The sequence below is a fragment of the Vombatus ursinus genome, unplaced genomic scaffold, assembly GCF_900497805.2.
Source record: "Vombatus ursinus unplaced genomic scaffold, bare-nosed wombat genome assembly UNPS02005286.1, whole genome shotgun sequence".
Taxonomy (NCBI): domain Eukaryota; kingdom Metazoa; phylum Chordata; class Mammalia; order Diprotodontia; family Vombatidae; genus Vombatus; species Vombatus ursinus.
In genome coordinates, this window is record NW_020945064.1 from 6,921,241 (window position 1) to 6,942,500 (window position 21,260).

General features: G+C 44.8%; 1 protein-coding gene and 1 pseudogene across 1 annotated transcript; one reads left to right on the plus strand and one right to left on the minus strand.

Annotated features, from left to right (window-relative positions):
- Positions 1-2,469: 2,469 nt before the first annotated feature.
- LOC114031238 lies at positions 2,470-7,017 on the minus strand (annotated as a pseudogene).
- Positions 7,018-7,076: 59 nt separating this feature from the next.
- On the plus strand, positions 7,077-19,721 carry MVD (mevalonate diphosphate decarboxylase). Its single transcript, XM_027847691.1, has 10 exons — positions 7,077-7,246; positions 9,935-10,005; positions 11,329-11,443; positions 14,450-14,590; positions 14,983-15,182; positions 15,808-15,882; positions 16,086-16,304; positions 16,878-16,993; positions 18,163-18,271; positions 18,951-19,721. The coding sequence occupies exons 1-10, from the start codon at positions 7,177-7,179 to the stop codon at positions 19,029-19,031; spliced, it is 1,197 nt and encodes a 398-aa protein (XP_027703492.1). The 5' UTR covers positions 7,077-7,176; the 3' UTR covers positions 19,032-19,721.
- The last annotated feature ends 1,539 nt before the right edge of the window (positions 19,722-21,260 follow it).

Below are 21,260 nucleotides of genomic sequence, written 5' to 3' on the forward strand. Positions count from 1 at the left end.
CAAACGCCTCTGTTTGGTATTTGAAATCTTTCATAATCTGGCCACAATCTACCTTTGAAGTCTTATTATTTTATTTTCCTTCACACACTGTTATGATCTAGCCAAACAGCTGCTTTCAATCAATCAATCAATCAATCCTAAGCATTTATTAAATTCTTCTTATGTACCAGGTACTGTGATATGCATTAAGAATACAAAGACAAAAGAAAAATAGTTCCTCTCCTCAAGGAGGTTACATTCTAACAAGGAAGAGACATTTAAATAGATAGTAGATATTAAAAAATAAAAACCATACACAATAGACACAAGGTAACCTTGGATGGGAAGGCACTAATACCTACAGGAACTCATTATTCACACACAACACTCTATCTCCCATCAACCTGCCTTGGCATCGGCTCTCCTCTGAATCTGAAATGTACTCCTTCCTCAATTCTGCCTTTTAAGATTTCTGGTTTACTTCAAGACCTTGCCCCAATGCCATTTTTTCAGAAGGCTTTTTGTAATTCTGCCAGCTACTAGTGTCCCCTTTCCCCATCATCTTGTATTTATTTGGAAGTATATAATAAATTCTACACATTACTTTCAAAATTGCCTTCTTATCTGTGCTAATTTCTGTACTTCCTTCTGTTCTCTTTTGTGTATTTTTTTTTTAAAATGCTACAATGGCTCTCTTTTGGGGGAGACATCACTATTGCTAATACCTCCCAACCCTCTCTCCCCCATCAACCAAGAGTAAGAAAGGAAAATAACCCCTTGTAATAAATAAACATAAACAAGCAAAACAAATCCACATGGTGGCCATGTCCAAAAATGTATGTCTGCATCTTGTATCTATCCCCTCTCTGTCAGGGGATGGACAATATGCTTTATCAGAGACACTCTGGAGACATGGCTGGTCAGTGTTTTGATCAGAATTCTTAAGTCTTTCAAAGTTGTTTCTTGTTACAAAAATTGTTGACTCTGTATAAAATGTTCATCTGGTTTTGCTTATTTCACTCTGCATCAGTTCAGACTTACTAGGAGTCTCTGAAATAATCTCTTTTGTCATATCTTATGGTGCAATAATATTCTGTTACATTCATATATAATTTGTTCTGCCATTCCCCAATTGTCTAAGAAGCAATCTAATGCACCCCCTTGGATTCTAATTCTCCCCTTCTTCCTTCCTCCTTTTAATCCTCCCTTCAGGATCAGGAAATCTGTTCTGCTTATAACTATCACCTTCCTGGTATTATATTCTCTCTTAACCTCCCCCCTTCCACTCCCCCTCCCCATCCCTGCTTATTTCCTTGTTGAATCTGACATATTTCTACATGATACTGAAGGAAGGGGGTGGGAAAAGACAAGGTGTATCCAACACTCCTTTGTATGCTTCAGGTAAGGGTGAGGTTCACCTGATGCTTGCTCCCCCTAACCTCCTAACCCCTTCCTCCATGTTCATAGTCTTCTCATGCACAGCAATTATGAAAAGTAGCAAATCCTGCCCCCCCTTCTACCCTTACACATTCCTCCTTTTATCCTTTCTTCAAATCCCCAGAACAGAACCAATCCCCATTCCCCTTTCTCAAGGACTTCTAACTTCTCTTTGAAGACATTAAGATTCTGAAGGGACACTTCTTTCTTTTCCCTTGATTCGAAAATTAGCATAGCAGCATCATAGAGCCCCTTCCAATTGCTTAAATGTATTTACCTTTCTGAGTTTCTTTAGAGTCTTATGGTTTGCATTTTATTTTATAGCATTTTAATTTTTAATATATTTTATTTATTTCATTAAATATTTCCCAAAGACATGTAAGAACATTTTTAAAATCATTTAAAAAATTTATTCCCTCCTTCCCTCCTACCCCTCCCCACTCTTTTAGAAGGCAAGCAGTTTGATAACAATGATACACGTGAAGTCATGCAAAACATATTTCCATATTAGCCATATCACAAAAGAAAACACAGTGTGTTTGCATTCTAAATTTCATACTTGGTTCTAGTCTTTTCATCAGAAATGCTTGGAAGTCCTCTATTCCATTAAAGATCCATTTTTTCTATATAAGCTTATCTTCAGCTTTATAGAGTAAGTCATTATTGGTTTTAAGACTATATTTTTTGCCTTTTGGAATACTGTATTCCAAGATTCCCTAGATCAGGGGTTCTTAGCCTCTCTGTGTGGGTTATGGATCCATGACAGTCTGGTGAAGCCTATACATCCCTTCTTGGAATATTTTTAGGTGAATATTTTTATTATTTTTTTAAAGAACAATATTGCAGATTTTAATCCTCTTTTAGATGTACACTTATTGTTCTTAAGTAATAAAATGAAGTTTGAACAGTACAGTCCGTGGTGTTGAAACATCAGCAACAGCAAGCTCTTGTCCATCCACAAGGCCCACCTCTTTGAATGTCTTAGAAAGACGTGGCCTCCTTCATTCTTCAGTGGAAGGTATTGTTTATGAGTAAAGCATTCTGTTCTTTCTTCTAATGTGGCTGTGGTGAATAAAATTCCAGTGTACATTCAGTATAGTCTGTCATTCCAGGTGGAATTACCCTAGGATTTCCTTTAAAACCTTTTGTTCCTTCATCTATCAAAGGAATAATGGAACTTGCATCTGATACTCCATCTTCATAATTTAGAAGAAATATCAGCATGCCATTTATCCAATGGCTTCTAGCAATAATGGAGTGCAGACCACATACAATGGTAGGAAATTGTCTATAGAAAATATCATCAAAATTTAGAATCTTGTTGAAATGTGGCACTACAGTGCAATTAGGGATTAGGAATTCTGTAGCAACTTCAGCTTTGGGTCTTCTGACATCCTTAAGCCTAAACAAAAATTGCCTATTTCAGTTGGAAACATGATGTCCATGTCTATTACATGAATTTGTCTAAAACCAAACAATGTCAGATTTTTCAGGAGTTCACATCCTAATCCTCCTGCTCTAATGACCAGCACTTTACAAGTATCTAACAAAAACCAAAGAGATCCAGTGCTTGGTTCAAAATCAGCATGCATGAATGGTCCAGATTACTCCAGGAACTTCTTTACATGGTTCCAGCGACTGTCCCTGTTTCCAGTGCCCCACACCCACCATCAACAGCCAAATAGCCTTCTTTGTGGTTTCCCCAGCAATTCTTGTCAAATAGGGAGTTCCTTTCTAGGTAATTTATATTTTGAGATTTATATAATGCTGAATTTTTGGGTTCAATTATTTCAGATTCTGCATTATTTAGTTTCATCCACTGATTTTTTTTTCTATTTTTAAACCAATACTAGATAGTTTTAATGACTACTGCTTTGTAAAATAGTTTGAGGTCTAGAAGAGCCCCTTCATTCCTGTCTTTTCCCACACTTATAAAGAGATACACGGAACACACACATCTTTACAGTAGTTTAATACCTGTTATCAATCTCTTTTTTAACCACTAACGTCAATTATTTAAAAAAAAAAAACCTTTATACTTTCTCACTCCCTGATGTCACTCCAAATTTGCATTTAATAGCTATAAGCCCATTAATCAAGTCTATCCTGTTGTTCATTGGGCTGGGCCTTACAGCCAGAAAGATCTGGGTTTAAGTTCACCCTTTGACCCATATTGGCTATGCAACCCTGAACAAGTCTCTAAACCTCTCAGTGCCCTAGGGAACTTTCTAAAACTAAGTTTCCTAGACAAGGTACCAATCTGCATTACTACAAGAAATATCTTCATCTGGCGGTTCCTTACGCCAGTGAAATCACAGGTACAGCTCCTATCTCTCATCCACCTCATAAGGGATGATTCTGTGATTTAATCCTTAGGAGCAGAAGAATTGGTTTGATAATTTTTAATTCAGGAAATGCAAGAAGTCAGTCAAGCTAATCCTGAGGCTCTGCCGAAAAAAAAAAAACCAACCAACACAAATAAATAAATAAATAATTGTAATTCCTGGAGACAGGAACTGCTTTATTTTTCCTTATAGCTCTTGCAGTGCCTTGGACTGTGCAATGAATGTAGTATGTAGCTAACAAGTGTTTGTGGAATGCAAGAATGAATTAATGTACTATATTACAACATCTTTCAGTGGGAAATGAGTTGGGCTGATCAATATTTAAAGAGAAAAGTGGAGGTGATGCTATCATGACACGCCTAAAAAGAGTCGTCCCCTGCTCTTGGTCAGAATTCACACGCCTGCCTTCTTCCCTTGCTCCTGAAAGCTTGTTCCCACCCTGACTGCTTCATGAATCAAGTGGCAAAGCAGAACAACAATGAGAGAAGAAAGGATGTCGTTTTTTAATTTCAGGAAAGAAATGCAACAATTTCCGTCCCCAAAAGATTTACAGAATTTGAGAATGTCAGCGCTGAAAAGAACAAACACCCTTATTTTATCGAGGAGACAATTTAAGCTGGGGGGTGGAGTAGTGAAAGGGACTTACCCAAAGTAGATCTCAGCTCTACTGAATACCAGTTTAGTCTTCTTTACTTTATATTTGTCCATTCTTCCCACTGGGAAGGCATCTGGGTCACCAGGAATCTGTCACTATCATTCTTGGGATATAAACGGAGAATTAAATGTCCAATATCTGTGATTCTGCTATCCAAGGTATTTCTTCCATTTACCAGATTAAAGAGAAGGGACATCGAAGAACCTTGGTTCATATCCTACTTATAAAGCTTAAAGCAAATCCTTTAACTTCCATGGACCTCTATTTCCTCATTTGTGGAGTAAGAAAGAAGTATGAGGCATCCAAGTGGTGCAAAGGATAGAGCAGTGGGCCTGGACTCAGGAAGACCTGACTTCAAATCTGGCCTGAGATGCTTATTAGTTGTGTGACCTTGGGCAAGTTACTTAAGGGTTATCTGCCAGTTTCCTCAACTGTAAAATGGGGGTAATAATAGAACCTACTTCCCAGTGAGATATTTGTAAAGTGCTTGGCACATAGTAGGCACTTAATAAATGCTAGCTATTCTAAGAATGTAGGGGTTGGACCAGATGGTCTCTGAGGTCCCTTCATGCTCCTGATCTATAACCTATGTATTAAGCATATATTATTTGCAAATCACAATGTAATCACAGGTCTGGTAAAATAAATAAATACAGAAATGAAAAGCAAACGCTACAAAACTTCTCCACGTATCATAACCAGATCATAATCACTACAGACAGGCTGTCAGGAACAAGACATTCCATCTTTCAGCTCTGGGCATTCTCTCTGCCGGTCCTCCCGGTTCTGGCATTCTCTTCCTCATCTGCTCTGACTACTGAGCCCCACCCCCCTTTCTTCAAGCCCCAACTAAACCCCACATTCTACAGGAAACTTTCCTCTGTCCCTTTTAATTCCTGAGTCTTCCTTCTGTTAATTATTTTTACTTAATCCTGTACATAGCTTGCTTTGTATATATGTTCTCACGTTGTTTCCCCCATTAGATTGTAAGCTCCCTGAGGACAGGGACTGTCTTTTGCCCCTTTTTGTATCCCCAGCGCTTAGCACAGTGCCTAGCACACGGTGGGTGTTTAATAAATATTGACTAACCATTCCCCAATTGATAAATGGTCAAAGGATATGAACAGGAAGTTTTGAGATAAAGAAATTAAAGCTATCTATAGTCACATGAAAAAATGCTCTAAATCACTATTGATTAGAGAAATGCAAATCAAAACAACTTTGAGGTACCATATCACACCTATCAGGTTGGCTAACATGACAAAACAGGAAAATGATAAACGTTTTAGAAGATGTAGGATAATTGAAACATTAATACATTGTTGGTGGAGTTGTGAATTGATCCAACCATTTTGGAGAGCAATTTGGAACCATGCCCTTGGATCCAGCAATAGCACTTCTAGGGTTGTATCCCAAAAAGATCATAAAAACAGGAAAAGGACCCACATGTACAAAAATATTTACAGTAGCTCTTTCTGTTGTGACAAAGAATCAGAAATTGAGAGGATGCCCATCAATTGCGGAATGGCTGAACAAGTTGTGGTATACAAATGTGATGGAATACTATTATGCTTAAAGAAATGACAAGCAGGCCTACTTCAGAAAAACCTGGAAACACTTGTATGGAGATGCTGAGTGAAGCGAGCAGAACCAAGAGAACGCTGTACACAGTAACAGCCACGTTGTTCGATGACTAATGTTGATAGACTTAACCCTTCTCAGCAATACAAGGATCTAAGACATCTCCAAAGGTCTCATGATGGAAAATGCTGTCCACATCCAGAGAAGGAACTATGCAGTTGGAATGCAGATCGAAGCATACTATTTGCTATTTTTTTTCTGTTTTGTTTTGTTTCTTCTTTCTTTTTTTGTTCCTCTTATTGGTTCTAATTCTTCTTTACAACATGACTAGAGTGAAAATATGTTTAATAGGAATGTCTGTGTAGAGCCTATATCAGATTGCATGCCATGGTGGGGGAAGAGAAAATTCTAAACTCAAAAGTTTATGGAAGTCAATGTTGAAAACTAAAAATAAATTAATAATAAAAAAATAAATATTGACTAACCCTAACCCTAAATTCTAGTCCTAACCCTAAAACTCTCAGTCACATCGACCCCCTCCTCATATCTGGAGGCGCGATATACTACTAGTATTACGGTAGCCAAAAGGCTGGGATTAAGTTTCGCTCAATTAAAACTTAAAAGAGAATGCGGGTAGCCGTAATAAGTCACACCTGTCGGAGGCCACCAGCCTCTGTGGTAACGTATGCTCGAAGCGGTTAGGCCGGTCAAACAGACCAGTGCATGGCCAGTCTAAATATGGCTGACGTCCATAGACTGGACCCACGTTACAGCCAGTCGCGCCAGGCGCATGCGCCGAGAAGTCGCGCGTCCCGTAAACCCCACGCCCGCCCGCCCAGAGTTCATCTCTCTTCCGTTCCTAGCAACCGCCCACTCGAACCCGAGCAACCTGGCCACCTGAGGGGGCCGGCGGAACGCCCGAGGTCTATCTTTCGATCCAAGCCTATTGGCTGGGAGAACCCGGAGTGGGCCGGTACCGAAGATGATTGGCCAGGACGCGAGCGGCTGCTGCCGAACCATCCAATGGCGTCGGAGCGCGTGAGCGAAGGGGGCGGGGCCTGCCCGGTGTGTGAGCCGCCCAGTCGCTTAGGGCTCGGGCATGAGCTGGCGGTGCTGGCCCTGAGTGGACTGTGTCCGGCTGGCTGTCAGAAGTACGGGGTTCGGGGTTCGGTTTGGGCCATGGCCGCCGAGAAGCCGCTCGTCTCCATCACTTGCACCGCCCCCACCAACATCGCGGTCATCAAGTACTGTGAGTGGGGGAGGAGGCGCCGGAGCAGGGGAGGGGGAGTCCAGGGAAACGTTCCCCCCCGGACGCTGGGCTCCGAGTTTCGGGTTCCGGAGGTATTTGGGTCCGGGTGACTGACTCTGGAGCTGGAAGGAACCTAGAAGCCATCCAGACCAGACGCTCTCAGCCCGAGAGCTGTGCTCTGGGATGGGGGAGGGAAGGACATCTTTAGTTCAATAACAGAATGTTAATATTTGATTAAAGTATTGTTAATATAAAATAGCATGTCAATAATGTAATAACCCCAGGCACACAAAACAGTATTTATGTTAATAATAAATAATACTTAAAATAATATTTTAAATAATACTTAAGAATAAAAATAATAAATAATATGCACCTAAAAACATTCCAAGAAGGAGTGCATAGGCTTCACCAGACTGTCAGAGGTCCATGACACTCAGGGAGGCTAAGAACCCCAGATCTAGCCCAGCCCCTTCATTTTGCAAAGGAAACTGAGGCTCAGAGAGAGCGGATGACTTGCCCAGCGATCGCATAGCTAATTAAGTAGTACCAGGGGGTTCAAACCCAGGTTCTCGTATTCCATCTCCAAGGAAGGTACTTCTCAGTGGTGACTTTCCTGAAACATAAGTCCCGTCATGTCACCCCCTTAACTGAGTAAACTTCAATGACTCCCTATTGCCTCCAGGATCAAAGGCAGAATCCTCAAAATGGAAATGATCGTGATTTCACAACCAGCTTCACAGAGCTGTTGGGCCGGTAGTGGAAAAACCCTGGACTTGAAATCAGAAAAACTTGGTTTTGATTCCAGGCTCTACCTGTTCGAGTGATGTTTAAAAAAAAAAAATAAAATGGACAGAGCACCGGCCCAGGATTCAGAACGACCTGAGTTCACCTCTGGCCGCAGACACATCACACTTACTAGCTGTGTGACCCTGGGCAAGTCACTTAACCCCATTGCCTAGCCAAAAAAAAAAAAAAGACCCTCAATCTCCTAAGGCCTATAAAATGAAGGAATGACCAGGGAAGATGATATTTAAGATCCAGTCCACTTCTGACAATCTGATTTTTCTTTGAGGAAAGTGCTTTGTAGGTCTTAATGCATTCTGTGCATGTCAGCTTTATTTACTTGTAAGCTCCTATGAAGGTCTGCGCTGTGGTTTTACACATCTTTTTTTTTTTTTTTAAATCTTAGTGTTTGGCACAGAGGAGATGTTCATGAAGTATTTGTTGAATGTGTGATGCCAGGAAGCTAGGAAGACAAAGATATTCTGTAGAATTCTATCTTTTCTAGTCCTGTCCTTTCAAGAGTTTACACTAATTCATACATTGATCCTCAAATGCCAGGAAAGCCCTATTCTGCCGTGCCTCCTTGTGACTTGGAGATAAGCCTGACTTCTGGAATGCTGTATCAGTAGATTAGGAGCATTTTCACTGCCTGTCCCCCTTACCTGGAATTTTCTCCTTCCTCATCTCTGCCTCTTGCCCTCTTTGGCTTCCTTCAAGTCACAAGCAAAATCTCATCCCTCACAGGAAACCTTTTCCCATCCCCTTTAATTCTAGTGCTTTCTCTCTGTTAATTTCCAGTTTCTCCTGTCTATTGTTTGTTTGTAGGTAGTCATTTGCGTACTGTCTTCCCATTAAACTGTGAGCACCTGAAGGGCAGGGACTGCCTTTTACCTTTCTTGGTATCCCTGTTGCTTATAGCGCAGTACCTGGCACATAGTGTGTACTTGGGCAGCTGGTGGTGCAGTGGTTAGAGCACTGGGCCTGGCATCAGGAGGTCCTGAGTTCAAATCCATCCTCAGATACTCACTAGTTCTGTGACCCTGGGCAAGTCACTTAACTTCTGTTTGCTGCCGTTTCCTCATCTGTAAAAGCTGAGATGATAACAGTGTAACAGATAATAACAGGGTTGTTGTGACGAGCAAATAAGGTAGTATTTGTAAAGCACTTAGCACAGTGCCTGGTACATAGTAGCTACTATTTGAATACTAGCTCTTATTATTGTTATTGTTACTGACCATCAGTGTTTGTCATTGTTATTGTTGCTGTTGTTGTTATTGACTATCAGTTTGAACAGGCTTCCAGTGAGATCGTGGTGGCACACTGTATGTCTGTTGTACATTAGAGACATTGCCTGGAGCTGGGCCACCAGTGTTTTTGACTACTGAGCTCATGAATTACAGTCTGTTAAGATGTAGGGAGGATTGGGTCTGCATCAATGGAGAGTGTTCACCCTACTGAAGCAAATACCTGTAATGTCTGACTCTGGTGTGTTTCACTGAGGTCCTTTGAAAGGTTTGCTAAGAGTTTTAAATTAGCAAAGGGAGGCAGCCTGTGGCCTGGGGGAGAATAGAAGTAGAAGTAAAGGTAGCAGGCAGGTAAATTAGGACCTGTTGAAGAAGATAAAGGAGAGTCACCTGGATTTTTGTACCTCAGTTCCCAGAGGTCAGTTTGGGAAAGCTTTCTCAAAGGGGTAGGATTTGAACTTCCTTTGGAAAGATTTTCGTAAACAGAAGGTGGGGGAAGGACTTTACTGGCCTGGGTAACTACATATTCTCAGGTTGGGTGTGGGTGGGGCTAGGAAGAGATAGACTTGCCTAGAGCAGAACCCTCCTGTGGAGTAGCAAGAGGTCAGATGGCCTCCGTAGGGTAACAGCAGTCATCCCGGTTTTCTTGCTCTTCCAGGGGGAAAACGTGACGAAAAGCTGATTTTGCCCATCAATTCCTCACTGAGTGTCACTCTGCACCAAAATCAGGTATGCACAAATTCGTAAACTACTTTTCCCTCAGCTGGGAGCTGAGATCCCACACAAGTCCAGATACTGTATAGTAACTGGAACACCTTGCCTGTGGAGGAGTGGGAAGAGAAAAGTCAGCCACAGTGTTCTCAGTGTGCAGCCTCCACGTGCCAGCTTTCCACCAGAGGAATTCAAGATTCACGACCCCTCCCAGAGGATTCTTTTGATGATGATTTCACAGGACCAACATTTCTGCACTAAAAAATAAGGGACCCAAACCATTTGTACTAGAACCCTGGCCTGGCAGGTAGGATTACTGGACCTAGTCCAGGGTCTCTGCCACCTACCCTACAACCCCATGCATGGCAGTGTCTGCCTCTGACTGTTTCCTGATTTCTAAAATATACTTAAGGACTAGGTCAGGGGTGGGGAACCTTCAGCCTCAAGGCCACATGTGACCCTCTAGGTCCTCTAGCGCAGCCATGGATTTTGTTCTGTGAAGTTTGGATGCAGTCAAAGGGCTGCACTTCAAGACCTAGAAGGCCATGTGTGGCCTTGAGGCTGAAGGTTCCCTACCCCTAGGCTCAACCTATGATTTACTGTCATAAGGCACTCCCTGGCTGAGGCAGGGTCCTCTGCCAGTACAAGCTGGAACTTTCTCTGCAACTTAGAGTCTTAGAGAGTATTCTGGGGCTCTCAAAAGTTAAATGACTTATAGTTAAGTGACCGGTAGGTGTCAGAGGTGGGAGTTGAACCCAGGTCTTCCTGGCTTTATGGTTGGCCTTCAATTCCTTAAGCCACACTGCCTCATTTCTTTCTTTTTCTTTTCTTTTTTCTTTTTTTTTTTTTTTTTTTGGAGGCAGTCAAGGTTAAGTGACTTGCCCAGAGTCACACAGCTAGTATGTATTTGAGGCCAGATTTAAACTTGGGTCCTCCTGACTCCAGGGCTGGTGTTCCACATACTGCCTCATTTCTAAGTGAGATCACAGATCCCTTTGAGTGTGTATAGGGTCCAGTGGAATGTAAGCCTCTTGAGGCCAGGAACTTTTTCTGTCTTTGAATACTGCACACCTAGCACAATACCTTACTTGTACATAGTAGGGGCTTAGTAAATACTTATTGAACTTGGGGCAGGGGGAAATCATTATCTTAAAAGACTGAAAAAATTAAATAAGGGTAACATCTGGCTCCTTGAAAGGTGGAAAAGGAGATCATGGGTAGTAACAGGTATTAAAATGGGCTTGGATGTGTGGGAAATGAGTTCAGTTCTAATTATTAGTGCCATCTAGAAATTCCTTGTTATTTCCTGAAGGCTGAGGTGACCCTGTTTTTCTTTCCTAGTTAAAAACCACCACCACAGCAGCCATCAGCCGGGACTTCAAAGAGGACCGAATCTGGCTGAATGGCAAGGAGGAGGATGTGGGGCACCCACGGTTACAGTCCTGCCTTCGAGAGAGTAAGGGCTGGAGATCTTGAACTGGTTCCTTTGACCCTGGGTCACATGCCCTTCTCCTGTCCTAGTTTTCATTTGGGATGGGAGTGGTAATGAACCAGTGTGTTCTAGCTGAAAGAAGGTGGATTAGAAGATATCAATGATGTTTTCCATTTTCCTGACTCCCTTAAAGCAAGCTGGCAGCAGGCTTGGTGACTAACCCTGAGCAGTGTTTGGGGTACCTCCAGCACCACCCTTCTCATTGTTTCTCAGCTCTCTACTTTGGTACATAATGGTTGGGAGCTACAGAGCTGTAGGTGTGGGGGTCAGGAGCTATACAAAGGGAGAAGCTTATGGATTTTGTTGTTTTTAATTTTTTTATTCTGAAGTTAACAAACACCCAAAATGAACATTTCCATATACGAAGAAAAAGGGGGTTGTACATGAAACTGAGAAATCTCTATTACATGTAGCTTGCTTTTCCTTTTAAGTGTATAATAAATTCAACATGGTTGGTTATTGCATTGATCAGAATCCCAGTTTAGGTCTTTCTTAGTTGTTTTCCTTTCACTGTTACAGTTATTATATAAATTGTTCTGCTGGTACTGCTTACTTCACTCTTCATTAGTTCATACAAGTCTTCCCAGGTTTCTCTGAAACTGTCTGTTTTGCTGTTTCTCACTGTGCAGTAATATTCCATCACATTGATATACCAAGACTTGTTTGGCCATTCCCTAGTTGATGGACATCCCCTTAGGTTCCAGTTCTTTTTTTTTCCCCAAGTATATGTAAAAATAATTTTAACATTCGTTTTTCTAAAATTTTCAGTTTTGCTTTGATCTGCATTCAGATTCTATCAATTATTTCTCTGGAGGTAGACAGCATTTTTCATCATAAGTCCTTCAGAATTGTCCTGGATCATTGTATTACTGAGAATAGCTAAGTTGTTCACAGCTGATCATTGTACAATATTGCTGTTACTATGTAAAATATACTCCTGGTTCTGCTCACTTCACTTTGCATCAGTCTTTCCAGGTTTTTTTTGAAGTCTACCTGCTCATTATTTCTTATAGCACACTAGTATTCCATCATAATCATATGTCACAACTTGCTCAGCCATTCCCCAGTTGATGGGCATCCCCTCAATTTCCAATTCTTTGCCACCACAAAAAGAGCTGCTATGAATATTTTTGAACATGTGGGTCCTTTTCCTGTTTGTGTGATCTCTTTGGGATACAGACCCAAATAGTGGTATTGCTGGATGAAAAGGTATGCGCAGTTTGGTTGCCCTTTGGGCATAGTTCCATTGTTCTCCAGAATGGTTAGTCTAGTTCACAACCCCACCAACAAAGCTTTAGTGTCTCAGTTTTCCCACATCCTCTCCAACATTAGTCATTTTCCTTTTCTGTCATATTAGCTGATCTTTTTGGTGTGAAGTGATACCTCAGAGTTATTTTTATTTCTCTATTCAATAGTGATTCTCTAATCAAGCATTTTCTTATGGCTATAATTAGCTTTGATTTCTTCATCTGAAAACTGCTTGTTTATATACTTTTACCATTTATCAGTTGGGGAATGACTTGTATTCTTATAAATTTGACTCAGTTCTGTATATATCTGAGAAATGAGGCCTTTATCAAATAAACTTATAAAAAAAATTTTACAGCTATGATTTCTATGTATTTCCCTCCATCTTCTTTTTTCCCTTGTTTATCCCTCTCTCTCCTTTCATCCTGTCCCTCCTCAAAAGTGTTTTGATTCTGATCACCACCTTCCCTGATGCACACTCCCTGCTATCATCCTCCCAACCCTTTCTCTTATCCCCTTCCCCTCCTCCTTCCCCATAGGATAACATAGATTTCTATACCCAACTGAGCATATATGTTATTCCCTCTTTGAGCCAATTCCAATGAGAGTAAGGTTCAAGCATTATCTAGCCCACTCACCTCATCTTCAGCCTCCACTATAAAAGCTTTTTTGTGACTTTTATGTAAGATAATTTAACCTTTCTACCTCTCCCTTCCCCTTTCATCCCTGTTTCTCACCCCCCAATTTTTGTTAGATATCCCATCATAACTTACACCTGCGCGCTCTATCTATGTATTCTTCTAACTGCCCTAAGAATGATAATGTTCTTAGGCGTTACAAATAATCATCTCACTATGTAGGAATGTAAACAGTTTAAGCTCATTGAATCCCTTATGACTTCTCTTTCCTGTTTACTGTTTCATGCTTCTTTTGAGTCTTGTATTTGAAAGTCACATTTTCTCTTTAGCTGTGGTCTTTTCATCAGGAATGCTTGAAAGTCCTCTATTTCATTATATCTCCATTTTTCCCCTGAAGAATGATGCCCAGTTTTGCTGAGTAAGTGGATTCTTAGTTGTAATCCCAGCTCTTTTTCCTTCTGGAACATCATATTCCAAGCCCTCCAGTCCTTTAATGGAGAAGCTGCTAACTCCTGTGTTATCTTGACAGTGGCTTCACAGTGTTTGAGTTGTTTCTCTGTGGATGCTTGCAGTATTTTTTTCTTGATCTGTGAGCTTTGGAATTTGGCTATAATATTCTTAGGAGTTTTCATGTCGAGATCTCTTTGAAGTGGTAGATCGGTTTCTGTGTTAGCCTCTGGTTCTAGGATGTCAGGGCAATTTTCCTTGATATATGTTGCCCAGGATCTAATGCGGTACCTGTCATCTAGGGTTCCTTTGCAAATCCTTGTGGATCAGCTGATTTCCCAAGGGTTGGGAATTCTCATTTTTTGTTCTTAGCACAAAAGGACAGGGTAGTGCCCAGAGCTGAGTGTGCCCGCCCCCTTCTCTTGTTGGTCCCAGCAGGCACTGATTAAGCACCCACTCTGTGCTATGCACTGGGGAGGCAAGGAAAGGCTAACCAGTGTGCTCTGAGGCTGATGAGGAGACAGCCTGCCAAAGGAGCTCCAGGGAGGGGAGTGGGAAAGCCACGTCAGAGGCAGTCACAGAAGGACCAGCCCGGCCCCAGCCCCTGGGCTTTGTTCCTTTCTCTCTTGCCCAACAGTCCGTCGCCTGGCTCGGAAAAGAAGGAGCGGGAGTGATGGAGATTCTGTTCCGCTTTCCTACAAGGTGCACATTGCGTCCGTGAATGACTTCCCCACGGCGGCAGGTCTGGCCTCCTCAGCAGCGGGGTACGCCTGCCTTGGTGAGTAGTGTTGGAAGCGGGGCCCACTGGGAATGTCTTCAGATCTGCCTCCCCAAACCAGGGAGGGTCCGGGACTCTGGGAGGGTTGGGGTAGGGCTCAGCTCTGATTGGTCAGCAGCAGCTCCTGGTTACTGGGAGGTATGAGGGCCCTGGTGAGCTGCCTGGAGGCCTGCCCTCACCACTCGGCATCTTTTAGCCCCGTCTCCCAGCTCTTAGGTAATCACAGATATTGCTGTTTTCTGAACCAGCCTCGTGGCAGTGTGTAATTGCACAAATAAAACCTCTGCCTGCTGGGAGATAACGATTGCATCTCCAATGGTAATCCCAGTGACTGTGAGTGCCTTCCACTTCGCCTCCCGGGTCATCTCTCCTCTCCATTCCTTTGTCCACAGTCTACACGCTGGCCCAGCTCTACGGGGTCGAGAGCGAGCTTTCAGAAGTGGCCCGGCAAGGCTCGGGCAGTGCTTGTCGGAGCATGCTGGGGGGCTTTGTGCAGTGGCACATGGGAGAAAGGCCTGATGGCAAGGACAGCATCGCCCAGCAGGTTGCACCGGAGTCCCACTGGCCAGAGCTCCGAGTCGTGGTTCTGGTGGTGAGTGGGACCTGACTTGGGAGTAGGTGGAAGCTTCTCTGACAGGATTTCCCATTCTGAGGGCTGGGCTTCTGGGAGGAGGCCCGAGAGACCACGGCTGCATCCCTCGGGTCTGTGGCCTAGACGATTCTGGGTGGTTTGGCTGGGGAAGCCTCAGGGAAATGCGGAAGAGCCCTGTGTCCCTCCGTCCCTGCCAGGACAGTCTTAGCTGCTCCATAGACGTGTGTGTCCTGTTCATTCATTCATGCCACGGCTTACGCTTCCCAAACTGTGAGCCTCTTCATTTTCCAAAGGCCAACTCAGACACCTCCTCCGTGAAGGCGTCCCTGACTACTCTCCCCCTCATCCCCCCATTTCCTCTGAATTTCTCTGGCACTTTAGAGTCTGTCCCACCTTCTCTAATGGTCTGCCGTGGGTTGTTTGTGGTTGTTTCATGTGTGTCAATCTTGTCTGAAGCTCCTAGAAGACAGCTCGTCTGTCTGTATTTTCTCCAGCACGTAGTTCGTGTAGTTCGTTACCTCGCAGAGCTCCCTGGGCCGTGATGGGTTGGTTTGGGGAGTGCTGGGACATGTGCTCTTTTGAAGTTGCTGCCCTGGGGAACCTAATGTATTCTTTCTTGGGTTAGGTGAGTGCTGAAAAAAAAAAAGTGGCCAGCACAGCTGGAATGCAGACCAGCGTAGAAACCAGCTCTCTGCTCAAAGTAAGACTGGGCCTGGGGCCCGCAGGGGGATGGAGCAGGAGGGGATCACACCATGGGCAGCCAGCCTTGCCAGAGTCACAGGATCCTCAGCCTCTTCTCCCCTCACCCGCAGGCTTCCCGATCAGCATGCCTGTTCCTTCCCACCCTCCAGCCTTTCCCTTGATAGTCTGATGAGTCTGGAAAACTGGCCCGTTTCTTTGCAGTTCCGGGCTGAATCTGTGGTGCCTGGGAGGATGGCAGAGATGGCGCGGTGCATCACAGAGCGTGACTTTGAGGGATTTGGCCAGCTGACCATGAAGGACAGCAACCAATTCCATGCCACTTGCCTGGACACCTTCCCTCCCATTTGCTACCTCAATGACACATCTCGGCAGATCATGGGCCTCGTCCACCGCTTCAATGCCCACTATGGCAAGACTAAGGTAAAGTGATGGCTTCTTGTACAGGACCTCAACACCTTACGCCCTGCAATTCCCCAGAGCAGGGGGCCAGGCTCACAACTGGACCCAGGGAATAATGTGGATTGGTGGCCAGCAGGGATCCCTTTCTGATCGAGTTGGATGCCCCTGCCCTAGAGCCCTGTGTGGTATTCACGGCTCCTGAGGAAGGCAGTAGGGAGAAGAGGTCCATGTGGAAAGACCAGAGAGCATGCCCGTTGCCAGGCGTCTGGGGTCCCTCCCCACCTTGTGTTCATAGGGAATGAAGCCTCTGCTCCCCTAAAAAACATCAGCATCTAACTTGTCTCTTCCTACCTCGGCCCCCACACAGTGTGGATTGATGCCAGGCTTCTTCCTTCCTAGATCCCGTGAAACATCAGAGGCAGAGGGAGGCCCCTTTGCTCTCTTGGTGGTCCTCAGGCGCCTCTTAGGGAAGTTGGGGCTCTGGTGCTTTAAGGACGAGGCCCCGGGGAGCCCGAGAGTTCCTTGTGCTGCCTGGTGGCCCGGGAGCAGAGGGGCTATCACAGACACATCCGCCTCTGCTGTCCTGCTTTTCAGGTGGCGTACACATTTGACGCAGGTCCCAATGCCATCATCTTCACCCTGGAAGACACGATGGATGAATTTGTCGCTGTCATAAAACACATCTTCCCACCAGAGATGAACGGAGACAAGTGAGTTGCATGACCTGTTTCCTCTTTTCTCCCTTTTCCTGGATGGCTATGGCTGGCTTATGTATTTGTTGAGGTACAAAGAAAGACAAATAGTATCTGCTTCAACCAAAAGGTTAAACTGAAAATCCCTGCGTCTGTTACCCACTTTAATTTGCTATTTGAGATGGGGATCATGATGTGAGGACCATTGGAACACATAATGATGGTGGGCAACATTCTCAGAGTCCAGTAGCATCACTGGTTATCCTAGGAGGCCTGCAATAGGAAGTGGGCTTCCCAGGCTAGTGTCTTGTTTCCCTCCTGAAGCCAGAGAAGAGAGCTATTACACTGTTTGCCCAGTACTCTGGTTATGGGAGCCTAGCGGTGATAGCAGGAGCAGAGTGGGCAGTGCTGGCCTAGATGGAAGCTGGTCTGGGCCAGCCTCAAAGGCAGGGAAGAGAGGACAGAGGTGCCTCTCGGGGGCCCAGTCACCATTCAGGCTCCCAAGGAGCCACATTCTGGCTGTGGGGTATGGTTAGGACGATGGAAGACTCTTTAAAGATTTTCTTGATGGTGGCCCTTCTGCCGGTGCTTCTCCATGCACTGACTAGTCTCCATCATCTCTTCCTAGCTTTTCTCCTTACTTCTCCTTGCTACTTTCTGTGTAAGCAGTCATGGGGAGAGAAGGAATCAGTGCCTTGGAAGATAAAGGAGTAGTTTTGAAATTAACCTGTGGAATTTGTTGTAGACTTGGATGGAGAAGCAAGCTGTATGTGGGTCAGGTTCATGGCTTCAGTCTGCACAATGTTGTGCAAGTAATCATATTTTGGGTAGAAAACACTGACTTTTTTAAAAAACAATGTAGAATTTTGAAGGCCATGTCTGCAGAGCGTAAGCTCTGAGAGGTTCTACCTACTTGATGTGGTCCCAGCAATAGCCTGCACCTCCGGAAGCATGGGAGGCTTAGGGACAGGAGCTTGGTCACCGCGTGGGGAATTGGTTGGCCAACCCATGAAACAAAGAACAGAGGGCTGAAAGGGTCCCATCCCACTTAGGCGAATGGTAGTGGTGGGCACAAATGGTAGTGGTGGGCACGAATGGGCAGACATCTCTTCGTTTCCTTCGTCCATGCTGCCTCAGGGTGACTGACACTAAAGAGGGTGATGTCTTCCTAGTCATTTTCCTCCCAGGTTCCTGAAGGGCTTGCCAATAGAGCCCGCTGAGCCCTCAGAAGAGCTGAAATCTGCTTTGGCCATGGAGCCATCCCCTGGAGTAATCAGATACATCATTGCCACTCAGGTAATGCCTAGAAAGCGCTTTCCTCTGGTCACCAGGGAAGTCCCTGCAAGTCAGCACAGAAGGCCCTTTCTCTTTCCCCTAATGCCCATTCCAAAAAGTCATCTCATTTATTACACTCGCCTTCAAAGGTCCCCAGTTCTTTCTGCACGGATTCCCTCTCCTGCCCCAGAGCTGTTAGGCCACTTTTCCTTGCTTGCCATCCACAAACTGTTGGCCCTGGTGTAGTAACAGCTTAGGGGAAGTACAGATAAGCAGGGGCCGCTTTCTCCCAAAAGCAGATATTTCCCGTGGTTCCTCTGCAAATCACATGTTCATAATTGCATGGCATGCATATGATATGATGACCTCCCTTGTCCATCCCTGAGGGGGTGGGAGGCTGCTGCTGGGAAAGGTGCTATAAATGTGAAGCCACAGTGGACAGACGAACCTGTGGAACAGAGAAGACAGAGGAGGAAGAAAAGCTTCCCAAGGAAATTTGGCCAAGGGTTTGGAGAAATGGACCCCAGCCAAGCCAATGTTCCAAAATGGCCATCTTGTATTGGGCTAATGTCTTTCTGCCTAGAAGGAATAGGGGAGAGTTTACTCTTTAACCCTTCCCTCCTGGCCCAGTGAGGAGGCTCGCTAAGTGAAATGCCTGCCTGTCCACGTAATCCTGCACTGAACTTCTCCTCTGTTACAGGTGGGGCCCGGACCTCAGGTGCTGGAGGACCCCCAGCAGCCACTCCTGGGCCCCAATGGCCTGCCCACACTGGCGTCCTGAGCACGCGCCATCTCCGGTCATCATGCACCTCGGGGAGAGGCAGCTGAATGGGGAGCATGGATACCACTTCTGGTTATGCTGTCGGGGACTGGCTTGTTGGGACTCTGGATGCTTTCCCAGTGTCCGCACGTGGCTGGAAAAATATTGTCAGGCGGGGGATTCTGTCAGAGATGCCACCAGCAAGGACTTGTGCATTGGCTTGACTGTCGGCTCTTCCGCCCTCCAGCGGTAGAGGCGGTTGTCCCTGTCGTGGGGTCTGTCACCTCTGTGTGCAGATGTGCAGAGGTGGCACTGTCGTGGTGGGGACCCCAGACATCCCCCTCCTAGTCCATCACGCAGAGGCCTGGGCAGAAGCGACACCAGACCCTGTCGGAGATGGCGGTGGAGACTCGTTCCTTCCTGACCCTTCCTCCAAAGCCTTTCTCGCTGCTCTTCAACAAAGTCCATGGAGGAAAGAAATGGCCCACGTCTTCTCTACTGGATTGTTGTTGACTCTTCTTGACTTGTATTAAATGAATGGGAGTGTGCCAGCAAAGCAGCCTCTTGGGAGCCCGCAGAAGGAGGGTGTTTCTTGGGGTGGTGGCCTGCAGGGCCAATCTTTTGCCAAATTTTGCTCGGGTGTTCCAGAATTTAAGCCACTGACTGTGAGTTTAATTTTATTAAAAAAAAAAAAAGAATTAATTTAAAATGGACAGTCTCTAAGTGGTCTTTCCTTAAAGCCAGTGGTGACATGTTAACTGGGCATCTGTGCTACCTTGCTCCACAGAGCTGAAAGGTGGTTGTTGGCATTAGTCTTGAGTGGAATGTGCGGTTCTGTGAGGGTAAGTGACTTCCCTATGGATCTCTATTGGAATTTCTGTGGAAATAAACCCCCCTACCCTTGGCTCCCAGAATGGTGCTCTCCTCCCTAATCCCCAGACTTTGGGGGAGAGGATGGGTGACCTCACAGAGGCAGGGTTCAACTTTGCCTAAGAAATAGCAGAAGTCGATTATTTCACCCCAGAAAGAAGTGCTATTGTGTCCTCTGTTATCTAGTGTTCTGTTGAAGGGAAGTGTTCCTGTTTGTATATTACTGTGATAATTGGTGTTCATCACGATGACCCTAGAGCTCCCTCTGAATCTCCGACGGAAAATCTGATTATAATCAGCCCTGTTGGTGTTCTTGTTCATCGGTCCCCCCTTTCATGGATTCCCAATTAATTATCCAATACATTCCATTTTCTAACTGTGGTGGACAATTACATCTGCCATTTAAACAGTACTGTAAGCATGTAAGTAAACTGAAAAAAATTAAACTCCAAAAGGATTTTCCCCTTATACTCAACACTTATCTCCCCAGCACCAACACCCTGGGAGCTGAAGGTCAGGGAGAGCCAGGAGTTGCAAGGGTAGAAGCAAAGGACCTGGAGATCCAAAGTGCCCTGAATGATGGCCATGCAAATGTGCCAAGTAAAATCGGACTCTGGTCCCACATCCTCCAGGATGGGGTCTGGGCTGGTTTGTTTCCCCAAGTGAAAACAGCACGTAGCCCTCTACAGTTCAGGCTTCAGCTCCAGAAGCCCCACTTCCCTCTGTGTTTTCCATTGATGATACAATTGAGCTGTTTTCTGTCGCTGTAAAGAGTGGCTGGTGGTTCTACTGTTACAGTTGGTTTAGAATTTCCCTTTATTCAGTTTCTTCTCATACCTCATCACCTCAGATGTCCACATTGTCCCTGTAGGATCTTCTAAACCCACAAACTACAAAATAAAACAGAAGGAAGCATTCACTTCAAAGAGAAGGGGTAAGGGGTATAATGTCTCCCTCTTCTCACTGGTGTGACTCATGCTACTTCATGTGACTAGGCTTTACAACCAGGGCGGAATTGTTCGTTCCTGTCCTGTGAGGGCACTGGTGGCAAGGGCCCTTTTCACAGGGCGGATGTCTCTACTAACACCTATTTATTTGAAGAAGAGAATAACTCAAGATTGTGAAGGGTATTCTGTTAGGAAGCTGGTCTGGATCAAAGGCTTCCTGGACCCCTTTGGCCACATTCTCGTGAACCCTGGACCCTTTCTCAGAGTCATGTTTTTAGGGGGCTAGGCAGTGGGGTTAAGTGACTTGCCCAGGATCACACAGCTATAAGTGTCAAGTGTCCGAGGCTGAATTTGAACTCAGGTCCTCCTGACTCCAGGGCCAGTGCTTTATCCACTGCACCACCTAGCTGCCCCCAGAGTCATGTTTTTGAAT

Bases quoted from the DNA above. Each gene is read 5' to 3' on its own strand.
- MVD (XM_027847691.1), top strand. From the start codon at position 7,177: ATGGCCGCCGAGAAGCCGCTCGTCTCCATCACTTGCACCGCCCCCACC. The intron at 15,883-16,085 runs GTAAGACTGGGC...GTTTCTTTGCAG, and splicing joins AAACCAGCTCTCTGCTCAAA to TTCCGGGCTGAATCTGTGGT. The intron at 16,994-18,162 runs GTGAGTTGCATG...TTTTCCTCCCAG, and splicing joins CCAGAGATGAACGGAGACAA to GTTCCTGAAGGGCTTGCCAA.